Source organism: Chlorocebus sabaeus, chromosome 14 (genome assembly GCF_047675955.1).
Source record: "Chlorocebus sabaeus isolate Y175 chromosome 14, mChlSab1.0.hap1, whole genome shotgun sequence".
NCBI lineage: Eukaryota > Metazoa > Chordata > Mammalia > Primates > Cercopithecidae > Chlorocebus > Chlorocebus sabaeus.
In genome coordinates, this window is record NC_132917.1 from 70505458 (window position 1) to 70533165 (window position 27708).

Below are 27708 nucleotides of genomic sequence, written 5' to 3' on the forward strand. Positions count from 1 at the left end.
TTTTTTTTTTTTTTTTTTCCAAGACGGAGTTTCACTGTTGTGCAATGGCACCACCGTGGCTCACTGCAACCTCCACCTCCTGGGTTCAAGTGATTCCCCTGCCTCAGCCTCCAGAGTAGCTTGGATTACAGAAGCATGCCACCACACTTGGCTAAATTTTGTATTTTTAGTACAGATGGGATTTCATCATGTTGGTGAGGCTGGCCTCTAACTCCTGACCTCAAGTGATCCTCCTGCCTTGGCCTCCCAAAGTGCTGGGATTACAGGCGTGAGCCACCACGCTCGGCCTAGTCATGCTTCTATTTGGTGTTCTGCTTTTCATTTTTAAAATGTTCCCTTGCTTTTCTCCCCTTTTTTCGAACTTTCGGTGTGTAAATTAATTTTTAAGAGCTTTATGGAGGTACAGTTGACATGCAATAAATAGCACATATTTATGTATATCAATGTATATAACAATTTCTGATATATGTATACACCCATGAAACTATCACCACAGGTAACACACATCTCCATCACCTCCAAAGGCTTTCGTGTGTCCCTTAGTAATCCTTCCGCCCCACATGACATCCACCCCTGTCATCACTGATCTATTTTCTGTCACTCTAGATTAGTCTACATTTTCTAGGATTTTATGTAAATGGAACCATACAGTATACATTTTCTTTGGTTTCTTTCTCTGAGCATTATTATTTTGAGATTCACCTATATTGTAGCATGCATCAAGAATGTATTCCTTCTATTATGGAGTGTTATTCCAATATACAGGTATATCACAGTTTATTCACCAGTTGATGGGAATTTGAGTCGCTTCAAGTTTTTAGTTATTACAAATAAAACTGCTATGAACATTTGTGCACAAGTCTTTGTATGAACATATGCTTTTATTTCCCTTGGGTAAACACCTACAAGTGGAATGGCTAGATCATTTAGTACATATAGGCTTAATTTTTTTTAAGAAACTAGTAAACTGTTTTTCAAAGTTGTACTGTCTACGTTACCAACAGCAGTGTATGAGACTTCCAGTTTCCCCACATCCTTGCCAACACTTAGTATAGTCTTTGCTCTTAAGTTTAGCCATTTTAATGGGTGGGTAGTGGTATCCCATGTGGCTTTCATTTTCATTTGATAATCCTTTCATGTGCTTATTTGCTATTCATCTGTCTTTTTTAGTAAAGTGTATATTAAAATCTTTTGCCATTTTAATTGGGTTTTTATTGTGATATAATTGAGTATCCCCTGTTCAGAGTTTATTATACATTCTGGATACAAGTTATTTATCAGATATATGCTTTGCAAATATTTTCTCCCAGTCGGAAATATTCAGCCCAAAATATTAATAGTGCTGAGTATGAAAAACTTCGCTGTAACTGTTTTATAATTTTACTGACAATTTTTGGGTTTATAGGATTTATATCTTTAACTTATCACAACATACCTTCACCTTCAACTGACATTACTTCATGTATAGCAGAACATTGGAGTAATACACTTCAATTTCCCTCTCCCAATATTTATACTATTGTTGTCAGACATTTTGTTTTTACAAGTTATAAACCCCATGCCACAATGTAATTTTTGTTTATACAAAATACTGTTTATACAGTCAGTTGTTCTTTAAATAAATTTAGAGTGGGCATGGTGGCTCACACCTGTAACCCCCACACTTTGGGAGGCCAAGATGGGAGGATCACTTGAGCCCAGGAGTTCAAAACCATCTTGGGCAACATATGGGATGCTGTCTTTACAAAAAAAAAAAAAAAATACAAAACTTAGCCAGGTACAGTGGTGTGCACCTGCAGTCCCATCTACTTAGGAGGCTGAGGTGGAAGAATCACTTGAGCCCAGGAGGTTGAGGCTGCGGTGAGCCATGATGGTGCCACTGCATTCCAGCCTGGGCAACAGAGTAAGACTCTGTCAAAAAAAAAAGAAAAGAAAAAAAGAAAGAAAGAAAGAAAGACAAGAAAAGAAAAGAAAAAAAGGAGAGAGACAGAAATGTAAATAGCCCCCCAAATCTTACATCTTTCCTCCTGTAGTTACCATTTCTGATGTTCTTCCTCCTTGGTGCGGATTCACATTTCCATTGAATATTTTCCTTCTACATGAAGAACATTAAGATTTCTTGAAGGTGCTTCTTCTGATGATGGATTTTTTTTTCAGCTTTTATAAATCTTAAAAAGTATTTCATCTTCACTTTTTTGTTGTTAAAAGCCCAGCTGTGTAATCGTCTTCACTTTTGAAAGAGATTTGTACTGGACGTGGAATTCTACATTGACAGTTTCTTTGTTCAGTACTTTAAAGGTGTCATTCTATTGTCTTCTCACTTGCAGTGTTTCCGAGAAGAAATCTGCTTTTATCTTCGTATTTGTTCCTCTGCGCATAGTTTTTTTCTTTTGATTGCTTTTAACATTTTCTCATTATCACCCGTTTTGAGCAATTTGTTAATGACGTGCCTTGGTGTGATTATCTTCATGTTTCTTGTGCTTGGGTTCATTGAGTTTCCTGGATCTGTAGGTTTATAGTTTTAATGAAATTTGGGGAAATGTTGGCCATTGTTTCTTCAATTTGTTTCTCTGCCGCCTTCTCTCTTTCAGAAACTGAAAGCACACATATATTATGTGGCTTGAAATTGTCCAAGAACTCACTGATGCTCTGTTAATTTTTAAAAATTCTCTTTCTCTGTGTTTCATTTTGGATAGTTTGTATTGCTATGTCTTCAAGTTCACTAACCTTTTGTTCTGCAATGTCTAATCTGCCGTTAATCCCATTGAGTGTATTTTTCATCTCACATATTGTAGTTTTCATCTCCAGAAGTTTGTGTTTTTTGAATATCTTCCATGTCTCTACTTAACTTTTTGAACATATGGAACGTAGCTATAATAATATGTCTGCCAAATCCAACATCTGAATTAGTTCTAGATCAGCTTTGATTGATACATATTTTGTCTTCATTATTAGTCACGTTTTCCTGTCTTTTTGCAAGTCTGGTAATTTCTTATTAGATACCAAATGTACATTCTTCTTGTTGGGTGCTACATATTTCTGTACTCTTGTCAATAATCTTGACCTTAGTTCTGGCATGCAATTATTTAGAAACAGTTTGATCCTTTCAGGTCTTGTGTTTAAGATTTGCTAGACAGGACCAGAGCAGTCTTTATTCTAGTGCTAATTATTTCCCACTACTGAGGCAAGATTGATTCTCTCAAGTGTACTCCATCCAATGACCCATGAATCATGAAGTTTTTCAGTCAGCCTGGAAGGGACAGACACTATTCCTGACCCCCACGTTGGTACTGGGCACTGTTACTTCTAATCCTTTGGGTAGGCTGTTTTGTTTTGTTTTGGTTTTTAGTCTTGGGTAGTTTCCTCACATACATATACTGATTGGTATTCATCTGAACACTCAGAGGGGCACATCTGCATCTATGTACAGTCTCTCCTTTCTGCTACCCTATCCTGCAAACTCTAGCTAGCTTGTTCTCCCAGGACCCTCAGCTCCATCTCCTTAACTGAGTTTGCCAGGCTCTGCCTGGATTCACCTTTCCTGTGCCATGGCCTAGAAATTCTGTTAAGGCAGTAAGCTGGGACAATCATAGATAGGGGTCACTTCATGGATTTTTCAACTCTCCAGCATCATTGTTCTTTACTACTAGATGTGAAGTGGTTTGAAGACCATTGTTTCATATATTTTACTCATTGTTTGGTTATTATAGGCAGGATGGTAAATTTAGTCCATTGCTCTATCTTAGCTGAATTCCTATTGTTATTTTTCTCTTTAGTGATTTGGAAGATATAGAACCTTTTAATAAAGATTATCTTTTAAATTCTTATAAACCATCTCTAAGTTCACAATTGCTGTGGACTGAATGTTTATGCTTCCTCCAATTCCTATGTTGAAATCCTAATCCCCAATGTGATTGAATTAGGAGGTGGGACCTCCTAATTTGGGAGGAAGTTAAATTATGAGCATGGAGCCCTCATGAATGGGATTAGTGCCTTACAAAACATGGCGAGAACTCTCTCACTATCATTCCACTATGTGGAGATACAAGGAGAAACCGGTAATCTACAACCTGGAAAATGACCCTCACCAGAACTCAACCACGCTGACGTCCTGATCTTGGACTTTGAGTCTCCAGAACTATGAAAAATAAATGTTTGGTGTCTGACCCACCCCATCCCTGGCCATTTGTTACAGCAGCCTGAACTAATACAACAGTTTTATATGTAATTGAGCCAATATTCTTCCAACAATTTAAAAAATAATCGGCCGGATGCGGTGGCTCAAGCCTGTAATCCCAGCACTTTGGGAGGCTGAGATGGGCGGATCACGAGGTCAGGAGATCGAGACCATCCTGGCTAACACGGTGAAACCCTGTCTCTACTAAAAAATACAAAAAACTAGCCGGGCGAGGTGGTGGGCGCCTGTAGTCCCAGCTACTCGGGAGGCTGAGGCAGGAGAATGGCGTAAACCCGGGAGGTGGAGCTTGCAGTGAGCTGAGATCCGGCCACTGCACTCCAGCCTGGGCAACAGAGCAAGACTCTGTCTCCAAAAATAAATAAATAAATAAATAAATAAATAAATAAATAAATAATCCATTAAATCTCTTTTGTCAATAACGAGAAACTTAGCATGTTTAACTCCCTGCTGCTCCAAATTATTGTTTATAATATACATATATTCTAATAACTACTTTTTAAACATTTGCATTGAGTTGGTTAAATTAATGAAAAATTAGACTTAGCAATACATTTATTTGGTTTCATTGCTTGCTACCTTATTCTAGTCACGTCTTTCTCCTTCTTGAGTGATTCACTTATATACATTTTCCAATCCACTGGACACATGATTGTCTAATTTTTTTCAAGGGGTGGGCTTGGGATCCTTCCATGTTTAGACATGTCTTTATGTTCTCATCTATGATAAATAACATTCAACCTGCTATTGATGGTTTATGCCTCGTGTTTACATATGGCAGTGTTTTTCATCACTAACAAAAAAGGTTTCTTGACTTAAAGTGCTCCCTTTTCATAACTGACTGATCTTTTTGATAAATGGTATATTAATAGAGATTTCCTTAACCCTTCTCCTGCTTCTTGCAGTAACTCAGTGGCGTTGAGGACAATGTGTTCTACTTTCTCAGCTTGGTCTTCTTTTAAGCTACTAAATTGTGATGTGATTTTTCTCCATGCTTACTCTTAACACAATGAGATCCCTATCCAGATTAGAGTTGGCTCCTGTCAGACATGTGCATCCCCCTGTGCAAAGGCACAAATGAAGAGAAAAGGAACATTTTCTATTTCTTATGGTTACATTTTGCCAGATTTGAGATCTAGCTATCTAGGTGGCAGTGGTGGAAACCACAATAACTTGGCTGAAAGTTTCTTTTTTCATGTTTATCCAGGTAGCCGGGATTAGGGGGCCACAGCGCCCTTCCTTGATCCTATGTGGATTCTGGTGCTTCACATCGCTGACTCTTCCTCACTTCCACATTACTTAGATCTTGCAAACAGGGTCTGGCAGTGTGAACCCCAGCACTCTGCTCACTGTTCTTGAAACCAGAAGGGGCCTCCACCACACTTTCCTGATGGTCTCTCTGCCACTGTCACTGCTCCCTCCAAGTAGGAGCTGCCTCGGCTATGGGTCCTTCCCACTTCTTCTCCAGCCCGACTTCCCTTTCACATGTAGTGAATTGCAGGTTTCACTTCCTGCAGTTTCTGTTACCTGTGGCCAACCGGGGTCCAAGAAAATTCAATGGAAAATTCCAGAAATAAACAATTCACAAGCTTTTGTTGTTGTTGTTGTTTTTGAGATGGAGTCTCACTCTGTCACGCAGGCTGGAGTGCAGTGGCACAATCTCAGTTCACGACAACCTCTGCCTTCCAGGTTCAAGCAATTCTCCTGCCTCAGCCTCCTGAGTAACCTCCCAAGACTACAGGCACCCACCACCACACCTGGTTAATTTTTGTATTTTTAGTAGAGATAGGGTTTCACCATATTGGTCAGGCTGGTCTTGAACTCCTGACCTCAGGTGATCCACTCGCCTCGGCCTCCCAAAGTGCTGGGATTACAGGCGTGAGCCACCATGCCTTAAATTGCGTGTTTGTTCTGAGTAGTGTGTTGCAATCTCTCATCATCCCACTTTGTTCAGTGCTATCCACCTGGGGCATGAATAACCCTTTGTCAGTGTATTCACGCTGTCTACACTACCTGCCCATTAGTCACTCAGTAGCCGTCTTGGTTATCAGATTGGCTGTAACAGTATCACCATGCTTGTGTTCAAGTAATGCTTATTGTACTTTTATTACAGCACATTGTTATAATTGTTCTAATTTATTATTATTGTGACTCTCTTACTGTTCCTAATTCATATACTTTCTCAGAGGTATATATGTATAGGAAAAATCATAGTGTGTATAGGGGTCAGTGCTATTTAAGGTTTCAGGCACCCACGGGGGGGTCTTGGAAAGTATCCCAAGCAGATATGGGGGGACTGCTGTATATGAGCTGGAGAAATTTCTTAATGTTTCTGGCAGATAGAGGGCACTCTGCTCCTATGTTTGTTTCCCTTTAGTCATAGTGCAAACTTAGGAAGAGTTCAACTTGTGGGTTTGCGTGAATGGCGCGATCTCGACTCACCGCAACCTCCGCCTCCTGGGTTCAAGCAATTCTTCTGCCTCAACCTCCCAAGTAGCTGGGATTACAGGCACCCACCACCACACCCAGCTAATTTTGTATTTTAAATAGAGACGAGGTTTCTCCACGTTGGTCACGCTGGTCTTGGCGTGACAATCTTAACCTGTAGCAAGCTTTATAAAGTGGTGTCAGCAGATTGACTATTGTCCTTGACCTGATCAATGCACACAGCTGTGACAGCACAGAGAAGTCGTGTTTCTTACAGGTGGATTCCTGGGTGACTGCAGCAAGGGAGAAACTGATGGCTTGGGGGCACCCGAGGGGCTGGGTTCCTTGTTTCCAAGTTTACAGGAGCCTTGGAAACTTCAGGATACCTGGATGCAAGAGGAGGAAGAGGGGCTCTACTCTTGGATACAGGCAGTCTGGAAAGCAGACCTGCCCAGAACAGTGGGCCTCAGAGTGCTGGCGGGGACTGCTCTTGGGCCCAGGGCACCCGGCAGTGAGCAGCAGTGGAAAGAGCCAGGGCCTGGTTACCTACAAGACTTTAGCTGACTTGGGCTTCACCACATATTAACCTGTGGCCAAGAAAAGTCTCCTTAATTCATCTGTAAAGTAAGTAGTAATAACAGAATCACCCTCTGGGTTTTATGGGGGTTCAGTGGGGTGCGATGCATGAGATACTCAAACAGCACTTATACGTGTGGATGCTTAAGGAATACTGAGCTCCTGAAGTAGTTTTAGAATAAAGAGGAGCCAAATGCTCTGTTTCCTCTTTTCTCTCTTCCTTTCTCCCCACCTAGTCTCTGTATTCCCCTTTCACCCCTTGGGGTGACTTCTTAGCCCTCTCCAAGACTCACTCTGGCTCAACACCCTTTTCCATTCCAGCCTATAGATCTGCCACTGCTGCTGCCCTGCAGGGCCATCCACGTGTGTTTGTGCAATGCTCCTCCCCTATCCTAACCCACGTAACCTTAGCTTCCTCCACAGAGCTGTTTCGAATTCACATGGCCTTTTCCTTTTCAGGGGAGTCTAGTATTTTATAACCACCCTTCCCAAATCAGAACACAAGTAGACACATGTTCAGCTTTCCATGTGTGAGAAATAGCCTCAAGGGTACAATTTTCTTGCACGGTCCATGTTTCCACAGGGCCCCCTTTCTGACTTCTCCCCTGGAAGCCAGGAGAGCTGAGGAGCCGACAGAGATGGGGCACACACACTGGGAAGCCAAGCACGTTAGATTTACTCGGGTCATATCTGCAGGTGAGGTAACAGCACACACATACAGAAATTCACGGGCAAAGATGCCGCCCCAGCATCACCGTCAGACACCAAAGCAGCAGGAGGGCTCAGGAAGTGGCTTTGGAAAGTTCTCGTGAAAAATCAAAGGGCAGCTTTGGTGCTCAGAGATTCAAACAGAAAACTATACAAAACCAACCCTTAAATATATATATATATATTATATGTGTATATATATAAAATTGCAAAATAAAAGCCCAAGAAACTAACCATCAATCTGCACGTCAGTGGCTCAAAAAGTGTTAGCATAGAGAAAGGCAAAACCATTTGTGGGGGTGATGCATACTCCAGGGGGACGGCATTTCAGTAGCAGAAAGAGTATTTACATGGAACCCCTATTTGAAACCTCACAATACTAGGAAAAGCTAAACACAGACAATGTATGTACAAGGGAAGACAGTAAGTAGTACTCTTGCGTGACGATTGTCAGACACAGACATTTCACTGAAACCATCCATAGCTTTAGAGAACACTGTACTCTATCTAGACAGGGTTCCTGCTAGCCTACACCCCAGCCAGGCAATCTCAGGCTCTGGAATGTATGTTCTCCCCCACTTGGCCTCTTCCCAGAGAGGGCAAACACTGGGATGTTGGTTGCAGCATAAATTGCAGGAATTTAAAGGTGGAGCAGTCCTCGGGTATCAATCAATCACCCACAAAGCAGGACCAACAGGTGTGAGGTGGAGTGGAAGTGTGGGGGTGGGGTTCCCTGAAATATATTCCCATTTTATAATGTGTTTTAAGTGTGGTCCCTCTGCCCTTGGTCCAATTGCTGTCCTCCTTCTGATTCACTTTAAAAGGGGAGATCTGGCCTTTGGGTTTTTAAACATTATATAGGATAATTTGCTGGGGGAGAGAAGAGTTTAGGGTCTTTCTACAGTTATTCTCCCACCACCCCCCAAACTCTTACATTTTCTTTAAACTACCTAGAGATAAGTAATTTGCCGATCACAGCTGGCCTCAGTTTGGGACACAGTGGGTGAGGAGAGGAGCCCAGGACCTGACTATTAGAAAACCGCCAGTGCTTTCTCACACTGAGCCTCGGACTCCAGCTCTGCGTGAACCCCTCCCCTGCATCAGTAGTGATCATTTCTCCCCCATCTTCAGGCCACAATTTCCCGTAGCAATGACGCAGCTTTTGGAAAAATCTAGAAGGTAAGCGGCACCAAACATCAATATAGCCAAACCTAATTATCACCTAAGAATGAACCAATGCGGCCCATTGTTTCTGTGTATATAAGAACACTCCCAACTGGAGATTCTTCCTAATTGTTCCTAAGACGAAAAGCCTACATTCTCAAGGGAACTGTCTCTATAAAAATGATGAAAGGTGTTCTCCACTAAAGGACACCCCACTGAAGTCCCCACACTTCTTCCCAGTGAGTGTGTCTGCTCGCTGTGAGAGGTAAAGGGATGTTGGGCGTGCCTTGGTGACCGAGCTGTGTGTGGCCTCTCATTTATGACAGAAAGGGTGCCACATCTGAATAGGTTAGTGAGACACGGCTTCTGGAAGTAATTACACTCTGTATGCTTTCTTATATTATGCTGCAAGTGGAAATGTGCACAGATAACCAATGTGCACATTTCATGAGTTTAGAGTCACTTACAGGCCTCTTACTTCTTGCATTAAACTATCCCTTTCAGAACAGATGTGAAACAGATGATAGGCTGCCCCACTGGCTTTCAAATTGTAGGGTGCCCTGTCCTTTCTGTGGGAGTGGAGAACTTAAATTGAGCCTCTCCCTCATTTCTTCTCAGACTCTTTGAGTGCTAAGATCTTAGAGAGTTCAACTGAGCTCAAGTGATGAGAGAGAATGTAAAAAGACCTGTTTCCTCTACACTCAGAGTCAACTGCAACTGTGCCAACCAACTCTAGAGTTTCTGCTGACCTGCATGTGTAAAATGAGTAAGGGGCAAATGTTCTCTCATTTGTTCAGTAGTAAAGAACTGATTACCCTTGTTCCAAAACTAGAACATAAAATTCATACATAAGAAAAAACATGCTAGCCAGCATGGTGGCTCACACCTGTAATCCCAGCACTTTGGGAGGCCGAGGCAGGTAGATCACCTGAAGTCAGGAGTTCAAGACCAGCCTGGCCAACATGGTGAAACCCCGTCTCTACTAAAAACACAAAAATCAGCTGGGTGTGGTGGCAGGCACCTGTAATCCCAGCTACTCGGGAGGCTGAGACAGGAGAATTGCTTGAAAAACCAGGAGGCAGAGGTTGCAGTGAGCTGAGACTGCACCACTGCACTCCAGCCTGGGCAACAAACAGCAAAGCTCCGTCTCAAAAAAAAAAAAAAAAAAAAAAAAAAAGAAAAAACATGTCATTCAGACCTATGGGTAAGGCTATGTGTCTATCCTACACATACCTTCACGGAAAAATTGAAAATTATTTTTAGACTTTCAGAGGCTAATCATGCTGTTGGGGAAATGGTTCTTTCAAATCCACGGCAATCAAAGAAGTGGATTTATAGCATTTTCCCCCACACTGGCAGTAGCCCTGCTACAACAATGCCAAACATCTGAATGACTGTCTTGCCATGTCACCATAAGCAAGTGACAGTGTCATCCACAGGGAATGGGATTCAAGTTCAGTCTACATGCACCAGTGGCAGAGCACAGTGTTTTACAGTGGGGTTCTTACTATAAGAACTTACTGCTCTTCATCCAATTTCCCCCAAGTCCTTTAAAAAGAACTTATCTGTTCACAGAGGAAGAACCCTGTTTTAGTTATAGGAGAGTTGAGGGGGGTCAACTGGCCAAAGTAGGACAGTTACTTGGATCGCATGCAGGCCAGGAGGCTCTTAGGGAGTTCAGATCTAGGCTAGAAGGTGTCTCTGCCATTTGAGGGGGAAGGTCACACGGTATGGATGGCTCTCCCACGCCACTGTTGGGTGCAGCCAACACTGTGCAGGGAGTCGTTGGAGCCAAGCCTGTCTCTGTGAAACCACTAATCCTTCTTGTCCTCTCTCCTCCTGCCTGCCTTCCGATGGAAATAAGCTCAGAAACCTCTCCACTTCCCAGCTCAGCCAGCCACAGAGCAGCACACTGGTTCAATTGTTACCCTTTCCTCTGGCATATCCAGGCACAGTGGCTCAACCAGACATGAACCTACTGCCCGCCAAATCTGACTTCTTGAAAACACATTTTCTCCAGTCAGATATTGGTCAAAGTTTTCAGCCAACTTTTATCCAGAGCTGAAGAAAATGGCCTTTCCTTTCTAATAGCCTGTAGATTTGTTTGGACCACATGTCTGTTTCTGTAGCATTTGGGGCATGTCCTCAAGCCTGGAGCTAAGTGTGCCACATTCTACGCAAGGGAAGAAACGGCAGGATGGCTGGACACTTCTCCCAGCAATTCTGCACCAAGACAAAATAAAACTGGAAACATAAGCTCTTTGAATGTTCCCCTCTCCTTGTTGAAAATCTCTCTTAAGGTGTTTTATCCAAAGATTTTTATGGAAATAAATTTTGTGTTGGAAACTTACCATTTGCTGTAGAGGAAACATTGTGTAAAGCAGGCCATCAACTGTGTTTTAGTATCGACATTTCAAAAAGGCCTCATAGCTCCCATGCCACCATCCCATGCCCATCCAGTCCACAGTCTCCACTCAGCCACCAAAGGGATTTTCCTAAAATCCAATTCTGATGCTGACTCTATCCTGATTTAAAGGCTTCAGGGTCTCCAAACCCCTTCCATGACAAGTCTAACTCCTCCACACTTCCTACCAGTTTCCTTAGGATTCAGCCCTGCCTACCTGTGAAGGGACCTCTCAACCTCCAAGCTTCCACGTCATGCTCTGGCAATGCCACATTGCTCAGTGGAACCCATCATGGCATTTCATGCATCCACACCTTTGCACACATTCTTCCCTCATCGTGGCATGCCCTGCCAACCCTTTCATTCTACTGGAAAATTTCTCTTTGTTTTAAAACCCTAACAGCCATTGCTTCTCTCAGGGTTTATCTGGTCCCCAAGATAGTTAATTGTTGCTTCCTTATGCCACCTTGGTACCCTTGCCTGTTCTGCAATTTGTCTATACACCTCCTATGCTCATGAACTTCTTGAGGGCAGGAACTATGCCTATCCTCATGCCTGGCCCTTGACCCAAGCTCAATGCATGTTTTTGGAATGCATGAGGAATGAACCAACTGATAGGTTTCATCTATCAATAGAAAGTGGGCCATGGCATAAATTCCAAAAATAATGCTGCAGCAAGACTCCATCCAACATTTTCACTAAGTGAGGCCTCATTGTCAAGGGAATAAAGAGAGTGTGTTGAATGCAGAAGCAATCAACATCACCCCGACGTACAACTCGCACATGAAATGCTGCATCAGAGGTCGTGTTCGCCATTCTCACAACATTGTGTGCCACCTATTATTCTAGTCATAATGATGGCTCTCTTTCAATGTCAGCATAATGCCTGGTGCTCGGTGGATCCTTAACAAATGCCACGAGAGGATAAATGAATGTGAAATATACTTTTTAAAAGAAGGCATCAAGGGATTGGCTTTTAAAGGCATTTCCCATATGACAGATTTTTCTGAGGCATCAGTGGGTTGTCCCTCCTAAAATCTGACCCAATCAGGAAGTAGAACACAGATGGAGCCTGGGGTAGCAGTTAGGAATATGCACTAGAGAGACACAGTGTCGGGTTTACCTTGGTACTAGGTCAGTTTCCTTCCTTCTCAAGAAATAGCCAACTATGGATGGTATTTCCTGCCCCAACCAGAAGGCTGTTGCCTATCCTTTGTCAGAGGCACACAGTAGCATCACACAGTCCACATTGACCAGGAACTTCACGTGCACTGATGACGATGAGCACAGGGAGTTCCCTATCTTTGCTTCAAGTGCTAACATTATGCAATGGAGACCAGTCATAGAGACAAGTCCTGGATGAAAACCACCACCCCTGAGGATTAAAGTTGTCTGGTCACCATAGCTGTTAAGAGCAAAGGCTCTGGACTCAGATTGACCTGGATTCAAATCCAGAATCCAGATCTTTCTAGCCAAGTCAGCTGGGACAAGTCAATTATCTTTTTAGGGGGTCAATTTCCTCACCCACAAAATGGGAATGATCTTACCCATCTCAAAGGATTACTGTGAGGGTTAAAGGATGTAATGTATGTGAAGCCTGCACAGTGTCTATAGATAGTAAGTGCTCAAAAGTGGGAAACTATGATTAAGAACTTTCAAAAATATTTTCACAATAGTCAGATGAAAAGGAAAAATATTCTTTCAAGACACTGTGCTTTTAAGAGAATGGATTGTCTAATTTTTAGGAGCCAACAATGCTCATTAATCAATGCCCCATGGAAGAACATGAGAAGACAGTGGTGGTATTTAAAACAATAACTGTGGCCATTACCAGGCCCCAGGATGGACAGAAAGGGACAGGGACAGGGACACCCAGCATTTCTCTGAGAGCAGGTGTAAGAGGATTAATCCTGAAGGGCTCATTTCTGATTCTCCTCTGCTGGACCTAGAGTGACTCAGAGTTGGAACCTCAGAGGGTGCAAATCAAGGTGCCAAGAGTAAGATGCCAGTTTCGGTCTGTAAGCAAGTGTTTCTGGGGGTGAGGGAAGGTCAGGGGACACCTTACTGCTGGACAGGAGTGAGGCAGGTACAGTGCATTGCTCCAGGTGTCATGCAAAGCTAGAAAGTCATAGCATTCCCTCTGCTGTTTTGATCCTCCTTATACAACCCAAAGCCAACAGAGGATTTCAACTTCCCCAAATTTCTACCCTGAGCATTAAACAACTTTTTCCTATGCTAAATTTGGTTTTAGTTTTGAAGTGCCTGAGACGCACAATACAAAGGGGTCAGGTTCCTGGCCTCTTATGTGGATGAAACCATCCCCAGTCCTCAGCTTACATGGCTTGCCCTTATGCCTGCCACCTCTTACAGCTCTTCCATCCATCATTCAAGAGGTTCCGTGAAGAAAGCTCAGGGTTAATGTTTGGGGAAGTACAACCTAAGCCATCAGCCCTTGGGAACAAAGATTACTTTCTGTTGGAGGGGACAATTTGGCTGGTTGCTTTGCGCAGCAGGGCAGGGACCCAAAGTGGAAAAGAGAAGAGATTTTTAAACGTAGAGATAGCTCCATCTGCAGGAGATTGGATTCCTGCGAAGAAATGGACCTTACTCAGGGGAAGCCTCGATCTGTCTGATTTAGTCTGAGCCTGTGAGAGATTACGGCCCATTTCTGGCCTTCTTGCCCTAGGCTCAGATTGGTGGGCAACATCCAAACAAAGGCGGCCCACAACTAGGCAGTGTTGTGTAGCAGAAGGAGCACTGGACTGGAAGTCAGGAGACCTGAATTCGAGTGCAGGCTCTGCCGCTAACTAGCTGTGTGACCTTTGGCAAGTCACCTGATTTCTCTGGGGCAACGGTAAAACGAAGGGTTGGTCGGGCGATCTCTAAGTTCCCCTTCCGAGTGTGGTCCAGGGTCCTACTCTATCCCTCCTTGGCCCTGTGCTTGCAGGGACAGAGATGGGAGAAGGGAAGGGGAGGAGAGAGAGGAGGCAGGAGGGAGCCCACGAGTGTCGTGAATCAGGACTCCACTTTCTCCTTCTTTTTGCTCTTTTTCAGGAAGGAGGGGGTTCGGAATTTCTTTTTCTTCTTTGAGGGAGACTTGGAAGGTGAGCCCTCTGGGGACATGGGGCCGCTGGTGACCGACTCGGTTTTGTCCTTAGAGGTATCAACATCCGTGTCAGCACTGGTGGTCATCTGGCTCAGGCCTTTGCTGAGGATTTCCTCTGCCGTCTGCTCCTCCTCCCTCCCGTTGACCACCACCCCTTCCGGCTGGGTTGTTTCGGGCTCTGTGGTGGCGACTTTGCTTGTTTCTGTCTTCTTAGTACCTTCTAGAAAAAGATCAGAAGATATGACCGTAAGATTTCATTCAGGTGACAGCTTCCACCTGGGGCTAACAGAACCATTTCTAGGGAATTCTATAAAGTCAATCCAGAGCGAGGGGAGGGCCAGCCTGATGTTGAGGGATGGCTTCCAGAGACAGATGGAAGGACTGGGTTCTGATCTACACCCTCTTCCATGTGGCCTGTCCTGGGAACACCCCCTTGCAGGCCGGCAGCTCTGGGCTCTTGTCTATAAATTTAGATGGATATTAATGTCTGAATGTGGCAGGGGGCCCAGCTGGGGTCCAGCTCAGTTTTTGTAGGCAAGAAAGAAGAAACAGACACAGAGGAAGAAGGCGTAAGGTGTACAGCTTGGTGGAGACATCTAAGACTTGTTGTAACCAGTTCAGATTCACCAATAAAAATATGGAAATTACATGTTCTCAAACCCATTTCATTTTCTACACCAGTGAGGAACTCCAAGAAATATGGAGAATATCTTCCCAGTAGGCAGAGGGAGAGTGGAATTCCTTATATAACACGGACCCCATATTTCCCAGACATGTTAGTCAAAACGGGAAGACCCCTGGTCAGCCCATTCTAGCAGCCACTGGGGCCCCCAGGTCTTTATTCTACCTGGGAATCTGTTGGGATCGCTGGCATATTCAAGGCCAGAGTTGCTCAGGCCCCAGAAACCAAACCCTCCTTCCACCCTTTCTCCCCCTCCCCACTCTCACTCAACCTTGCTTCCACGCAACCTTTCAGATGCCTGGATGGGGTGAGAGTCAGGGAGATTGTAAAACCACAGACTGAAAAGTAGAAAGCAAGGTAAATATCATCTGATGCCCCTCCTCCCTGCTGTACAGCTAAGAAGGCTAAAGAACACAGTACCAAGTGGGTATACCTCGGCTTACCAACTTTCGGTTCAGTTTCTTCTCACCACGGGAACTGAAAGGAGTGTGTGTGAGTGAGCGTGTGTGAGGGTGTGCAAGTGTGTGTGTGAGGGTGTGCAAGTATGTGTGTGAGTGGGCAGGTGTGTGTGTGTGTGTACGTTTGAGTATGCAAGTGAGTTTGTTTGCCATGAGTGTGTGTGAGTGAGCATGAGTGTGTGATGTGTGTGGTGTGAGCATGTGCAAACCAGTGTGTGTGACAGTGAGTGGTATGAGTGTGGGAGTGAGCATCTACAAATGTCCTTGTGTGTGCAAGTGTGTGTGAGTACACAGGAGCATATGCGAGGGTGTGAATGTGAGTGTGTGACACACCTGTGTGGTGCGTGTGTGATGGGCACATATGAATGCAGTGCGTGTGTTGCCACATCACAAGAAGGAACCCGGCGTGCTGGGGTGTATGAGATCGTGGGTGATGCGGAAGGTATAGTCAGTGTTACAGAGAGAGTGAGTGAAGGACTCGGTGTTAGGAAAAGCCTGGGATCCTAACAGGGGTGAAGTCTGGGGAAGTGCATGGTTACATGGAGGATGGGACAGAGTGGGGTAACTTGTGGACAGTTAGAGTGGACTAGTGAACTACCTGGGCCAGATCTCCCTGTAACAAAGTCTTTGTAACTCCTGACACTGCCGGGCAAGTCAAAGTGCCCCTCCAGACCACTGTGGAGCACCAGCTCCCTGTTGGTACCAAAGCCTTTGGCCACTGCTCCCAGTCTTCCCACTGCCCAGCCCATGTCCTGTCATCCTCATCCAGCCTCCTCTCCCGTTCTGCCACGTAATCCTGTGGCCATCACCTGGCAGTACTCTTGAGTGCCATAAACCAGGCTGGACACAACCATCTCTCTGTCCACTCTCCTATTCCCACTTCGCCTGCTTTTTGCCATATCAAGCTGCCGGTCCCTGGACCTCTCACTGTCATCCCAGCCCGTTCCCCTCTGGAAGGCCCTTCTCTCTCCTCTGTGTTCCCAGCCTTCACTCCATATAATGAATCAGCTTGAGTGTTACTTCTTCCTTCAAGTCTCTCCTGATCCTCATTCCCACTTCCAGGTAGTTTATCACTCCTTTCTTTCTGCCTCTGCTTTCTAAACTTCCATCCTAGCAACTTCAAAACGATCACGCATTTTTTTTTCCCCCCTGAGACGGAGTCTGGCTCTGTCACCCAGAGCTGGAGTGCAATGGTGGGATCTCGGATCACTGCAATCTCTGCCTCCCAGGTTCAAGCAATTCTCCTGCCTCAGCCTCCCAAGTAGCTGGGATTACAGGCGCCCACCACCACGCCCAGCTAATTTTTGTATTTTTAGTACAGATGGGGTTTTGTCATGTTGGCCAGGATGGTCTTGAGCTCCTGACCTCTTGATCCGCCCGCCTAGGCCTCCCAAAGTGCTAGGATTACACGCGTGAGTCACTGCATCCAGCCCACACTTGTTTTTTATGCCTATCTCCTCCCCCTTCTAAACTGAAATGAATTAGGGCAAAACTGTGTCTAATGACCTATGTTACTAGCTCACAGAAGGCACTAGAAAAGGCCTGTGGAATCCATGAATGGTTGAAGGCATGAGCAAATAAATGAATATGTGGATGGATTTATTCTAACCAAGCTAATACCATCACCTAATCTTTTCTTGTTTATCCCAGCCTGAGCCTTCTAAGCTGAACTGGATTCATTCATGTAAACGAGCACCAGCCTTGAGTGCTGGCCTTTGTCTCCCGTACCTACTGCTCTGGTCTTCACTCTCATCTTCCTTGGCTCTCCATGGCTCTGCAACTTCAACCTAGACCCTCACGGCAGGGCCTTCACTTGAATGACACATTAGGATGCATTTCTCAAGCTTGACCCTTGGCGCTCTCCTCTGAGATGGTTTGGGCACTTGCCTTCTAGCTCCATGAAGACAACTATGGATAAGAGGGGCTCCCACTTTCTGTCCAAGTGTCATTTCCTGCCTGGTAGCAACAAGTATCCTCGCTCCAATGGCATCCTTCAACCATGCCCCTCATCCATGTCCCTTTGCCCATAACTGCTCTGCTGTCAACCTAAGCAACAACCTCAGTGCCTGGTGTGTGTCTAGTTTAGGAGAGCAACACTCAAGGTTCTTCTCACCATGTAGAAAGTGGGGGTGACAGATAGTGCATCTGCCATGATTCAGAGAGGTTCCACATCATGAATTGTTTGAGGAGTCATGACACATGGAAAATGGGGATTAGAGGGGCCAGGTTCCTAACTAAGGTCATTACTCCTTCAACTACAGAGTCAGAGACCACTGGAGGGTTCCACTGGCCAAGAAAAGGGACAGGGCTCCAGAAATCAACATGTGTTAGGCCCCTGGAAAGTACTGAGGACAGGCTCTGATAGCCTAGACTCCCCCTCTGTCAACAGGTTGAAGACCAGGCTGGGAGAGGCCCCAGGAACTAGGGTCAGATGGGAACTCACCTTCTAGCCTCTTCTAAGAAGAACCTCTGACTTTGTCTCCTGAATGGGGGGAACTTGGAGCTCTGGGAATAGGGGATATTCTGGGAGTGAGTGGAGTGGGGCACAAGCTGGAAAATGGGGGCTGTGTCCAACGATGGTGACTGGAAAGCTGGGGGAGAGACAGGAGGCATTGGGAGAACAGGTGGCAGGAGCAAGACTAGACTTGGAAGTCAGGGCCCACACCCAGACCCTGTGGGTTGGGAGACAAAGGACTAAAAGGCTTCTAGAGGCTGGAAGAGGAGGGGGGCTTCTGTGGGAGGTGCAGAGCTGGTTTGGACACTCTGCCTCTCCAACTTGATTTCTCACTAGCCCACAGCCTCCAACCACTGGCTGTCTCTTGACCACCAATGAACATGTGGTGGTTAATTTTAATGCGTCAACTTGACTGGCTAAGGGATGCCCACATAGTTGGTAAAACAATATTTCTGGGTGTGTCTGTGAGGGTGCTTCCAGAAGAGATTAGCATGTTTTTTGGGGGGAGGGATGGAATTTCGCTCAACCTCCGCCTCCTAGGTTCAAGTGATTCTCCTGCCTCAGCCTCCCAAGTAGCTGGGATTACAGGTGCGTGCCACCATGCCCAGCAAATTTTTGTATTTTTAGTACAGACAGAGTTTCACCATGTTGGCCAGGCTGATCTCAAACTCCTGACCTCAGGCGATCCACCAGCCTCAGCCTCCCAAAGTGCTGGGATTACAGACATGAGCCACCGCACCCGTCCAGGATTAGCATTTGAATCAGTAGTCTGAATATAGAAGATCTGCCCTCACCAACATGGTTGGACACCATCCAATCTGTTTAGGGCCCTCTCACATAGAACAAAAAGGTGGAAGAAGGGCAAATTCTCTCTGTTCTTGAGCCGGGACACCCATCTTCTCCCACCCTCAGACTTAGAGCTCCTGGTTCTCAGGCCTCAGGCTCAGACTGAGTTATACCACTGGCTGTCCTGTTCTCCAGCTTAGAGACAACATACTCTTCAGCCTCCATCATCACATGAGGCAATTCCCCTAGGGAGTCTCTTCTTACCCCTCTACATATCCTGTTGGTTCTGTTTCTCTGGAGAAGCCTAATACAGTCCCCTTCCGGGAATGCCAGCTCCCCCAGCTTCCTAGGCACCACCCCTGCACAACCCATTCCACTCCTCTCTGCCGCTCCAAGCATGTCCCTATCCAAGGTCTGGCTCAAGCCACACTGTATCTGGACAGCCTCCCCTGACATTGGACAATGAGCTCGCCTTCCTCTAAACCCACTGCTCATATATTCATTTTACACTTGCATGTGTCATTTATATTTTTTTCTTTTGAGAGTCTATTCATCACCCAAGTACACTGTTCATGACAGAAACTCTGTCTTTTACTTCTCTGACAATCATCATGCAGCTCAGTGACAACATGTTCAAGCCATGTTTACTGCTGCTGATGTTTGTCAAGTGAGGCCAGATTGAAGGCTCAACAGAGGGTGCCTTGCATCAGCTCAGCAGCTGGGCTCTTCTGTGGCCGTGCACTGGGGTAAAGACATGGAGAGGGAATATGGACCTTGCTTAACTGAAGGAGCAAGGCTGCCTTTCTTCCCTGGCCTGCTGACATCTCAGGCTCAAACACATGACCTCTTGCCTCAAGCCCCCCAGCTTTGAGAAGTCTTCTCTTTGCAGCAGAGAAGACACCAGTGGAGGGCCTAGAAACAGGATTTGCTGATGCACTTCTGAACACAAGGTCAATCTGACAGATCCTGACCTATATTCCAAATGCATGGAGAATTGGTCGCTGCCATGTACTGCTTTTATTTCCCTGTTGAAACGGCAGTGCCATACCATTGCATAGAGAGGTCATAGAGAGATTCATTAAAGACCTTGAAAAAAAAAAAACATGTTCTATATTGACACAAAGGCTGAGCACTCATGCAGCAACAGTCAAAAAGGCCCAAAGGTGCTCAAAGAACAGAGCACAAAGGAAGAAGAGCAGCAAGCTGAGCTGCCCATGGCTGACCATTGAGCTGGATGCTGGCCATGCAGAGAGGTTTGCAACAGAGTTTCTGTCTGGGTTTAAATTCTCAAACATCAGTGTCTGAAAGAATCACCCAGAGAGCTTGTAAAAATGCAGCTTCCTAGTGTTGTCCTCACAATAAACTGAAACAGAAGGTGGGCCAAGAAATAGATATTTTTAACAAGTCCCCAGGTAATTCTGATACAAAAGGCCCATTGGTCACACATTGAGAAACGTAAGTTTAGAATGCTATGTTTTCTGCGACTTTTACTTACCCCCCAAACCTAGAGTACTGCTGATAAAAAAGAAAGTAGAGCTTTTCATAAATGGATGCAGTGGACTCTGTGCCTCCCATCCACTCACCACAGCGGGGATATAAATGTTCCTCTAAGTACTCAAATATACTTTCAGTATCTGGTACAGCTTGTGTGCACATATGACCCTAATGAACTATCCCTCCGGGTATCCACACTGAATCTGGGCTGGCCCTGTGGCTGGCAAAACCAATAGAATGCAGTAGAAGTGCCACAGAGCAGGCCTCAGGCCAAAGACTTAAGAAGGCCTAGCAACTTCTATTTTCACAGTTTTGGGAGCCTTATACCAAACATGTATAAACTCCAACTAGAGAGGTCGCATGGGTGAGCCCTGAGACCACACAGAGGGAGAGAGAGAGAGAGAGAGAGAGAGACAGAGAGACAGACAGACAGACAGACAGACAGACAGACAGATACCCAGCCATCTCAGTGTCCCAGCTGAGCCCAACCTTCTAGCTGCCTCTGCTGAGGTACCAGGCATGTAAGTGCACCATCTTGGAAGTTCCAGCTTAGTCAAGCTCCCTACTGACTGTAGCCCTCCGCGGATATCACATCAATCAGAAATCATCCAGCTAAGCCCCATCAACCCCAGTCAACCCACAAAAGAACCAGTTTCCGTAATACTAGTTCTTATTCTTCACCATGACTTAACCAAATATTATTGCTGCATCACAAACCACCCTAAAACTTAGTGGCTTAAAACATCAAGTGCTGTATTAGCTCTTACAATTTGGAGAACATGGTGGATAAAAAGGACTAACTTACGTAAAGTAAGTACTTTTACTTACTTTGTTACAAAGTACTTTTATATTCAGTAGCTCATTTTATCCTGACAACATGCTGTGGGTTACGAAAGGCAAAGATTCATGTTATTCCCGTCCAGCAGTGTTTTTAAATGACTTCTTTGAGATGGTTACATTAGTTAGTGGCAGAACTGATCATGTGATGTCAAATACAGGGCTATTTCTTTGCAGCCATAGCCAGTTGCCCTGAGGGTTCAGCAGAGGATAAGGTGAGCTGGGACAAGGTCCGACAGGAGCTAAAGAGAAGGTTATAGCACAGATGGCCAGATGCAAAGGCTCTCTTTGATGGCGAGCCTTCAGAGAGGCTGATGGGGTAGCAGTCAGGTAGACAGATGAGGAGTGACACTGAGGTGACTCAGCATAAGAGGATTTGAGGTCATGGTAGCAAATGGTTGGAAAAAGCCATCCCCGATCTGATGGGTGGGCTAGATGTGAAACAGCAGAGACTTGCATAGCGGGTCAGCTCTGTCTGCCTAGGAGCTGGGCAAGCCTGTGAGCAGCCCGGCCAAGGCTTCGCACCAGGCTCCCCACCCAACTACAGCTTGTGTCCTCGTCACGCAGGGTCTGCTCCAAGGTGCCATGCTCCCTAGCTTTGTCTGTTACAGGAGGTGGGTTATGGGAAGTGTCTTCAAGACAACTCTTCTAACAACTCAACAGTGGACCCCTCCAGCGGAAGAATGAAAAATCCTGCTATAGGGTGTAAAATGTCAGGCAGTGGGTAAACAGCTGTCCCACCCACTGCACGCCCCTCCTGGCCCTTGTCCCACTCCTCCATGAGCCTCCTCTCCAGCCCTGGATTTCCTTCCTGCAGCTGGAACACATGTCCTGAAGACCCTAGCAGACCAGGCCCTCTATGCATCCTTATAGCGCAGTTCAGGCTCTAGCCCAAAACCTAGATGAGGCAACAGGCTCCTTCAAGGTGCCCGTGCATTAGGAAGAGTGAACGCCTGACAGCCATAAGCACCCTACCGCCGGGAGTGCCTTCGAGCTGGCCCTACTGCCTGCAAACTCTTGGGAGCTTGTTGCTTCTGGGCGTGTGTGCTTGTGTGTTTGTGTATGTGTGTGGCCCATGTGTGTATATCCACATCTCCCATAGAGAAGCCTAATCCATGCATAGTGCATGTGGAATTGGCCATGAATTTTACAGCCAGGAAACTTCCCAAAGGCAGAGTTGTGAGTCGCAAAAGAAAAACATGGGGAGAAATCGATTTCTTTTGGGGAAAAAAAAAAAAATCCTCCCTCCCCCATTGCAAGGGTTGCAGTGAGTTAGTAAACAGCCTCTCTATACTTACTACAGAGACAAGTATTCAGAATCAGAGGAAACTCCTTTGATGAAGGCACAAATGGGAAGAGAAAGGAAGACATTGTGGAGACAGGTTGACAACACCACGGTGAGACACAATGAACACAACAGTTAGGGGACATCCGCTTGGGCTCTGGCCTCAAGCAGATGGGTTTCCTCTGGCAACGCTGCACGAGGCAGTAGTTTGCTTGTGGAGGGAGCTCAGGGTTGGGGATTCTACTGGAATCCACATGTGTGGCCGTTCTATCCCAGAGGGAGAAGATTCCAATAGGCCACCATATTGCTGCTCTCTGGAGAGTAGGACGGCTCTGTCTGGTGGGGGTCTCCAGGGGACCTGGGATGGAGTGTTCATGCCCTGGAGTGATTCCAGGAGCTCAGTAAAGATACTTCTATGATTTAGATGACCAGGAACTATAATTCTTATCCACTTTATGTATATTATTAACCATAACCATAATTGCATCTTAAATTATTTAAGTCCTGCTTTTACTCTTTCAAAGTATGTTTTCACCTACATTTCCCTTATACATGTATGAAAAGGGAATATATTAGGAGCCCCATCTGACAGTCAGTGAAACTGAGGCACAGAGATGCTATCTGATTTGCTAAAATTAGCAGTTATTACTAGTTAGCAGTTCAGTTGGGCCTAGAACTCAGTTCTTTAACCTAGTATCTCTCTACTGAAGCTGTTTTCAACCTGGACCACACTTTAGAGATGTGAAAACTCCAGGCTGTACTCCTCAACCCACCTGACTCAAGACTTTTCTGAGTTTTCCTTAACTCAGAAAAGCTGGAAGTGGGATCAAGCCTGTTAAAGCTCCCCAGGTGATTCCAATGTGCCGCTAAGGTTGAGTATGACATCATCACCCTTACCTGGGAAATTCAGCATCTCAGGCCACATCCCAGACTTAATGAGCAGAATCTTCAGTTTCACAAGATCCCCACACGGTCCCTACACACGTTAAAATCTGAGAAAGGGGCTAGTGCATCTGGAAAGGCCTAACAGCCCCAGCCAGGTCTGAGTTGAGGCAAGGAGCCGGGGGACACTTATTCTTCATTGCTTACACTGGGTTTAAGCTACAAGGTGTAGTGTTATAGCTTGTGAGTGAAACAACATGAAACTCGATAACCCCTATTTCTGATTCCCTAGAAATAGCAGAGGGGAAAGATTTTCAGATTAGGGGCAACACGGGTGGAAGGCAGGGCACCTTCCCAGCCTGCAGATGCACCCCTCTCCCTCCCTCCCAGCCTGCTCAGCCGGACTCACCCTCTAAAGACTTGGAAGGAGAGACTAAAGGGCTCTTTGTCTCTGCCTCCTTTGCTGGGCTCTGCACTGGAGAAGCAGGTGCAGACTTTGCAGGTGAGCCAGGCTCTTCTGGGGCAGTTTCTTTCTCTCCTGAAAAAAACAGAAAACCACCTCAGGATAGAGGTCAAATAGAGAAGAGATAGGCAAGGAAATAAAGCCTTCTAAAAATTACTGTTTTCTATGTGGTCATCAATCCTTCTGGCTGATAATGAACCTTCTGGCTGAAGTTAGCTGCTCCCCCTAACCTTTTTAGATTTCTGCTACTTCCCTGGGAAGGCCAATGGGACAGGGTGGAGTCATGTTTCCTTCATCGAAACACACCTACCAATATGTTACTCCAGATGTGGAGGACAACACTGCAGGAGAACTTGCACACGGCCGGACCAGAGCCTGGCTCTCATTCCTGTCCTGTCTCTGAAGAGAACCAGCCAGGAGCTTTATGTTGTGAGCACAGAGCACATCAATAGGTAAGAGGTGGACCCACAACCACCAACTCCCTTTATTTATTTTTTGCTGACTCCCCTTAAAAACACCCATGATTTCTTTGCATGTAACTACTGTTTAATTCATCAAATTTACATTTTCTGTCCAAGCAATCCCTAGGGATATAAAGTGCCATGTTCTTCTATTTGCTTTTCAGTTGACACATTAGAGCTCCAAGCAAGCCAGCAAGGGATTTTTTGTTGTTGTTGTTGTTGTTTGAGATGGAGACGCCCTCTGTCACCCAGGCTGGAGTGCAGTGGTATGATCTCAGCTCACTGTAACCTCCGCCATCTGGGTTCAAGCAATTCTCCTGCCACAGCCTCCTGAGTGGCTGAGATTACAGGTGCGCACCACCATGCCTGGCTAATTTTTGTATTTTTAGTAGAGACGGGGTTTCACCATGTTGGCTAGACTGGTCTCAAACTCCTGACCTCAAGTGATCCACCCACCTCAACCTCCCAAAGTGCTGGGACTACAGGCCATGCCTGGCCAGCAAGGGTTTTTTTAAGTGCCTGCTTTGTGTCCAGGAAGGTGGCTGACTTGGGATGAGGAGGGGAGATGGTGGAAGACCCTGCCCTGAGGGCGTGACAGTCTAGCCCGGTGGACACAACCAAAAGCTGAATTATGTATCTCAGACCCCAAGTGGTCAGGAAGCAAAGAGAAGGGGCAGCTCAATTTGGGTGGAATAGAGAGGGTTACACGGTGGCCTTCCTAGCTGGAGAGGGGTTTAAGAAGAAGCTGGAAGTGTGGATGACTGACCAGGCTAGCCAGGAAGGGGAACCATGCCAGGAAGAGACAAAGGTAGGAACAAGGGCACATAAGCTACTGCGAGTGAATATTTGGGAGTCAACACGGAGAGATGGGCTTCACTCAAGATTCTGAAATAAACGAGTGAGAAAAAGACATAAAGGTGTCAGCTGGTGGAGGGTTTTGATTGCCAGGCTAAAAGACTTATACTAGACCTGGTGGGAAATAATAATGATGACTATGATCATTATTATAGCTAAAACTGATCTGGTGTTTACTGGCCTAAGCCATATTTCTAGGCACTTCTCTAAGCACATTACAAGTATTAACTCCTTTATGAGAGGGTCAAGTGACGTCATGAAGGAACTGAGTAACTGTCAGGAACAGAGCAATGAAGGGCATTTTTGCAATTAATGGAACTACGGTAGATATATTCTTTGATGATAAGCAGGAAGGTCCTCTCATGGTGGTCCTGAGCTCTCCCCTCCACCCTGGGGACTTAGAAGCAAGGGTGCCTCAGGGTCATTTACCATCAAGTTCTAGTTTCTTCCTCTCCACCTCTTTCTTGTACTCCTCCAACTCCTGGTCAGTGAGTTGGCTGAAGGGGTTGGGCACCGTCTCCTCTGAATCATCTTTGGTATCCTCGTCGCCCTTGGACATCAGCTGGCTCTCTGTAGACTGAAAGTTAACCACAGAGGGTGTGTCGCTCTCTAAACGCCGCAGTTGGAGCGCAGGCCCCAGCTTCCTTTTAGATTCATGTGGCTGCAAGCGGTCTTGCTAGGGACAGCATGGCATGCAGCTCCTTGGAAACAGCTCAGGGCCTTGGGGTAGGGGTTGTTCATTCCTTCCCATTGCTACCTCACCCCTAGACCCAGATTTTTGCAACTGGCTGGATGAATATAGGGGGTCCACAGTCTGCCCCTGAAATAAAATCAAAGGATGCTCCCAAGCAGAAGGAAGACACACCTTTATTGCAATCCCTTCTATGGACACTTCCAAGCCATCACTATGCAAATACAGTTGGTGGCCCAAAGGCAGTCAGCCAAAGCCCAGCAAGCATAGCATTGGCTCAAGCAAGCTTCATGCCAGCCATTCCCCATCACTGCCCTCCCCGCCCGCCCCACAGCAGTGCAAGCCACAACACACAGCATTAAGTTATATGCACAACACACAGCAGCTTCAGTGCTCTCAGTCCAAACTGTTAGTCCTGTTTCGCACAAAGTCGTAAGTGACAAAGGGGCCAAGGTTCCTGAGTCTCAGATCTTCAACCTGCCTGTACCGCAGGTCCCTGCAGGGATACTGGCAAAATCACTGGGTTTTGCCACCTCTGTGGAGCCCCTGGCTCTGGGGAGCTGACCAGCCAGCCCTTGCATAAGCTTCAGGAATTCTTTGACCCCTCCAGCCCAAGATAGGGACTAAAATTCAGACTCCACAGCCCTTTTTCCTAATTTGGTATCCTCATCTTGGCCTTTGAGGACGCAGCACTCTGAAGCTGAGGAGCAAAGAGAGTGAAGCCAAAGGGAGGTGAGCCTGGAGCCTGCCAGTCCTCCCTGCCCTGGCCCGCCAGGTCTTCTGGCCCCTGTGCCCCTTCCAAAAGGGAGGCCACAGCAGGCCTAATGTAGGGAATCACGGAGTCAACCGAGAATCCAAGACCAAAAACCCAAGAAGAGGGACTCTGAGAAGAGCACTTGGTATAAACGGCAGGGGAGATTTTTGTTTGTTTTTTAAGTTTTGCTTGTTGTATTAAACTCTCAACTCCCCCGAGAACATGGCTATCTCTATCCTTGACCCTACAGGATGTTCAGTGTTCCCCATCTTGGCTGAGTTGGGGTTGAGGGGAGGTAGGTGTGATGATGCAACTTTCGCACTTCTCCTGCCAACGGGCACCCACCCTGTGGGCTGCAGTCTTGATCTGAAATCACTGCATCATCACAATTTGCCCTGTAGAGAGGAACATTTCCTGTATTTCCCCGAGTTTTACTGCTAAGGAAAATGTAATGTCCATTGCTACCTTGTAAGGAGCAGCAGTGATTTCAAACACATGCCAGAATTCTGAACTTCACCCATTTTGCTAAGCACTAGACAAAACACTGTTCTATCTCAAGCACAAAAACAATGACAATACTTTCTAACTCAATGTGGGTTTGTGTGGGCAATCTTGTCCTTTCCCATCCCATAGGAGCATAGGTCTTGTCTTCATGCCCCCTCTCTATGGGTACATGATCATTTTCCCAGAACTCTGGCTGGATGACATCATACCAGGCACAGAGGTCAGAGACACTCAGGGCTGGGCACACCTGGGGCACCTGGGAGTCTCCAGCCCCAAGCCTGTGAGTCCCCACTTCATGGGGTAGTAAGGGAGCACAGAGTGGAGTTCCATGGCAGGAGGTACGGAAGCTGGCCGCATCACTCCTGCGGGCAGGCTGGGCTGCTGTTCCCCTGCCCAGTGCCCACCAGGGCCATCAGACATTGTCCTCCCTGGTCCTCACAGCACCCCTGTGAGGTGGGCCTCCATTCTGCAGCAAGAGCACCAGTACCCAAGATCACAGGGGAAGGTGGGTATGAGGACTC

The 27708-nt window shown here is 46.1% G+C and overlaps 1 protein-coding gene across 2 annotated transcripts in view; it reads right to left on the minus strand.

The window, feature by feature from the left end:
* Window positions 1-7854: 7854 nt before the first annotated feature.
* Window positions 7855-27708, minus strand: part of ADD2 (adducin 2) — a 111943-nt gene continuing 92089 nt past the window's right edge. For both annotated transcript variants that reach the window (XM_007970312.3, XM_007970313.3), the window contains exons 14-16: window positions 25668-25815; window positions 23869-23997; window positions 7855-14800 (exon numbers count right to left, since the gene is read on the minus strand). In XM_007970312.3, the coding sequence (XP_007968503.3) occupies window positions 14490-14800; window positions 23869-23997; window positions 25668-25815 (588 nt within the window). In that variant the 3' untranslated portion in view covers window positions 7855-14489. The remainder of the gene's footprint in view (window positions 14801-23868; window positions 23998-25667; window positions 25816-27708) is intronic.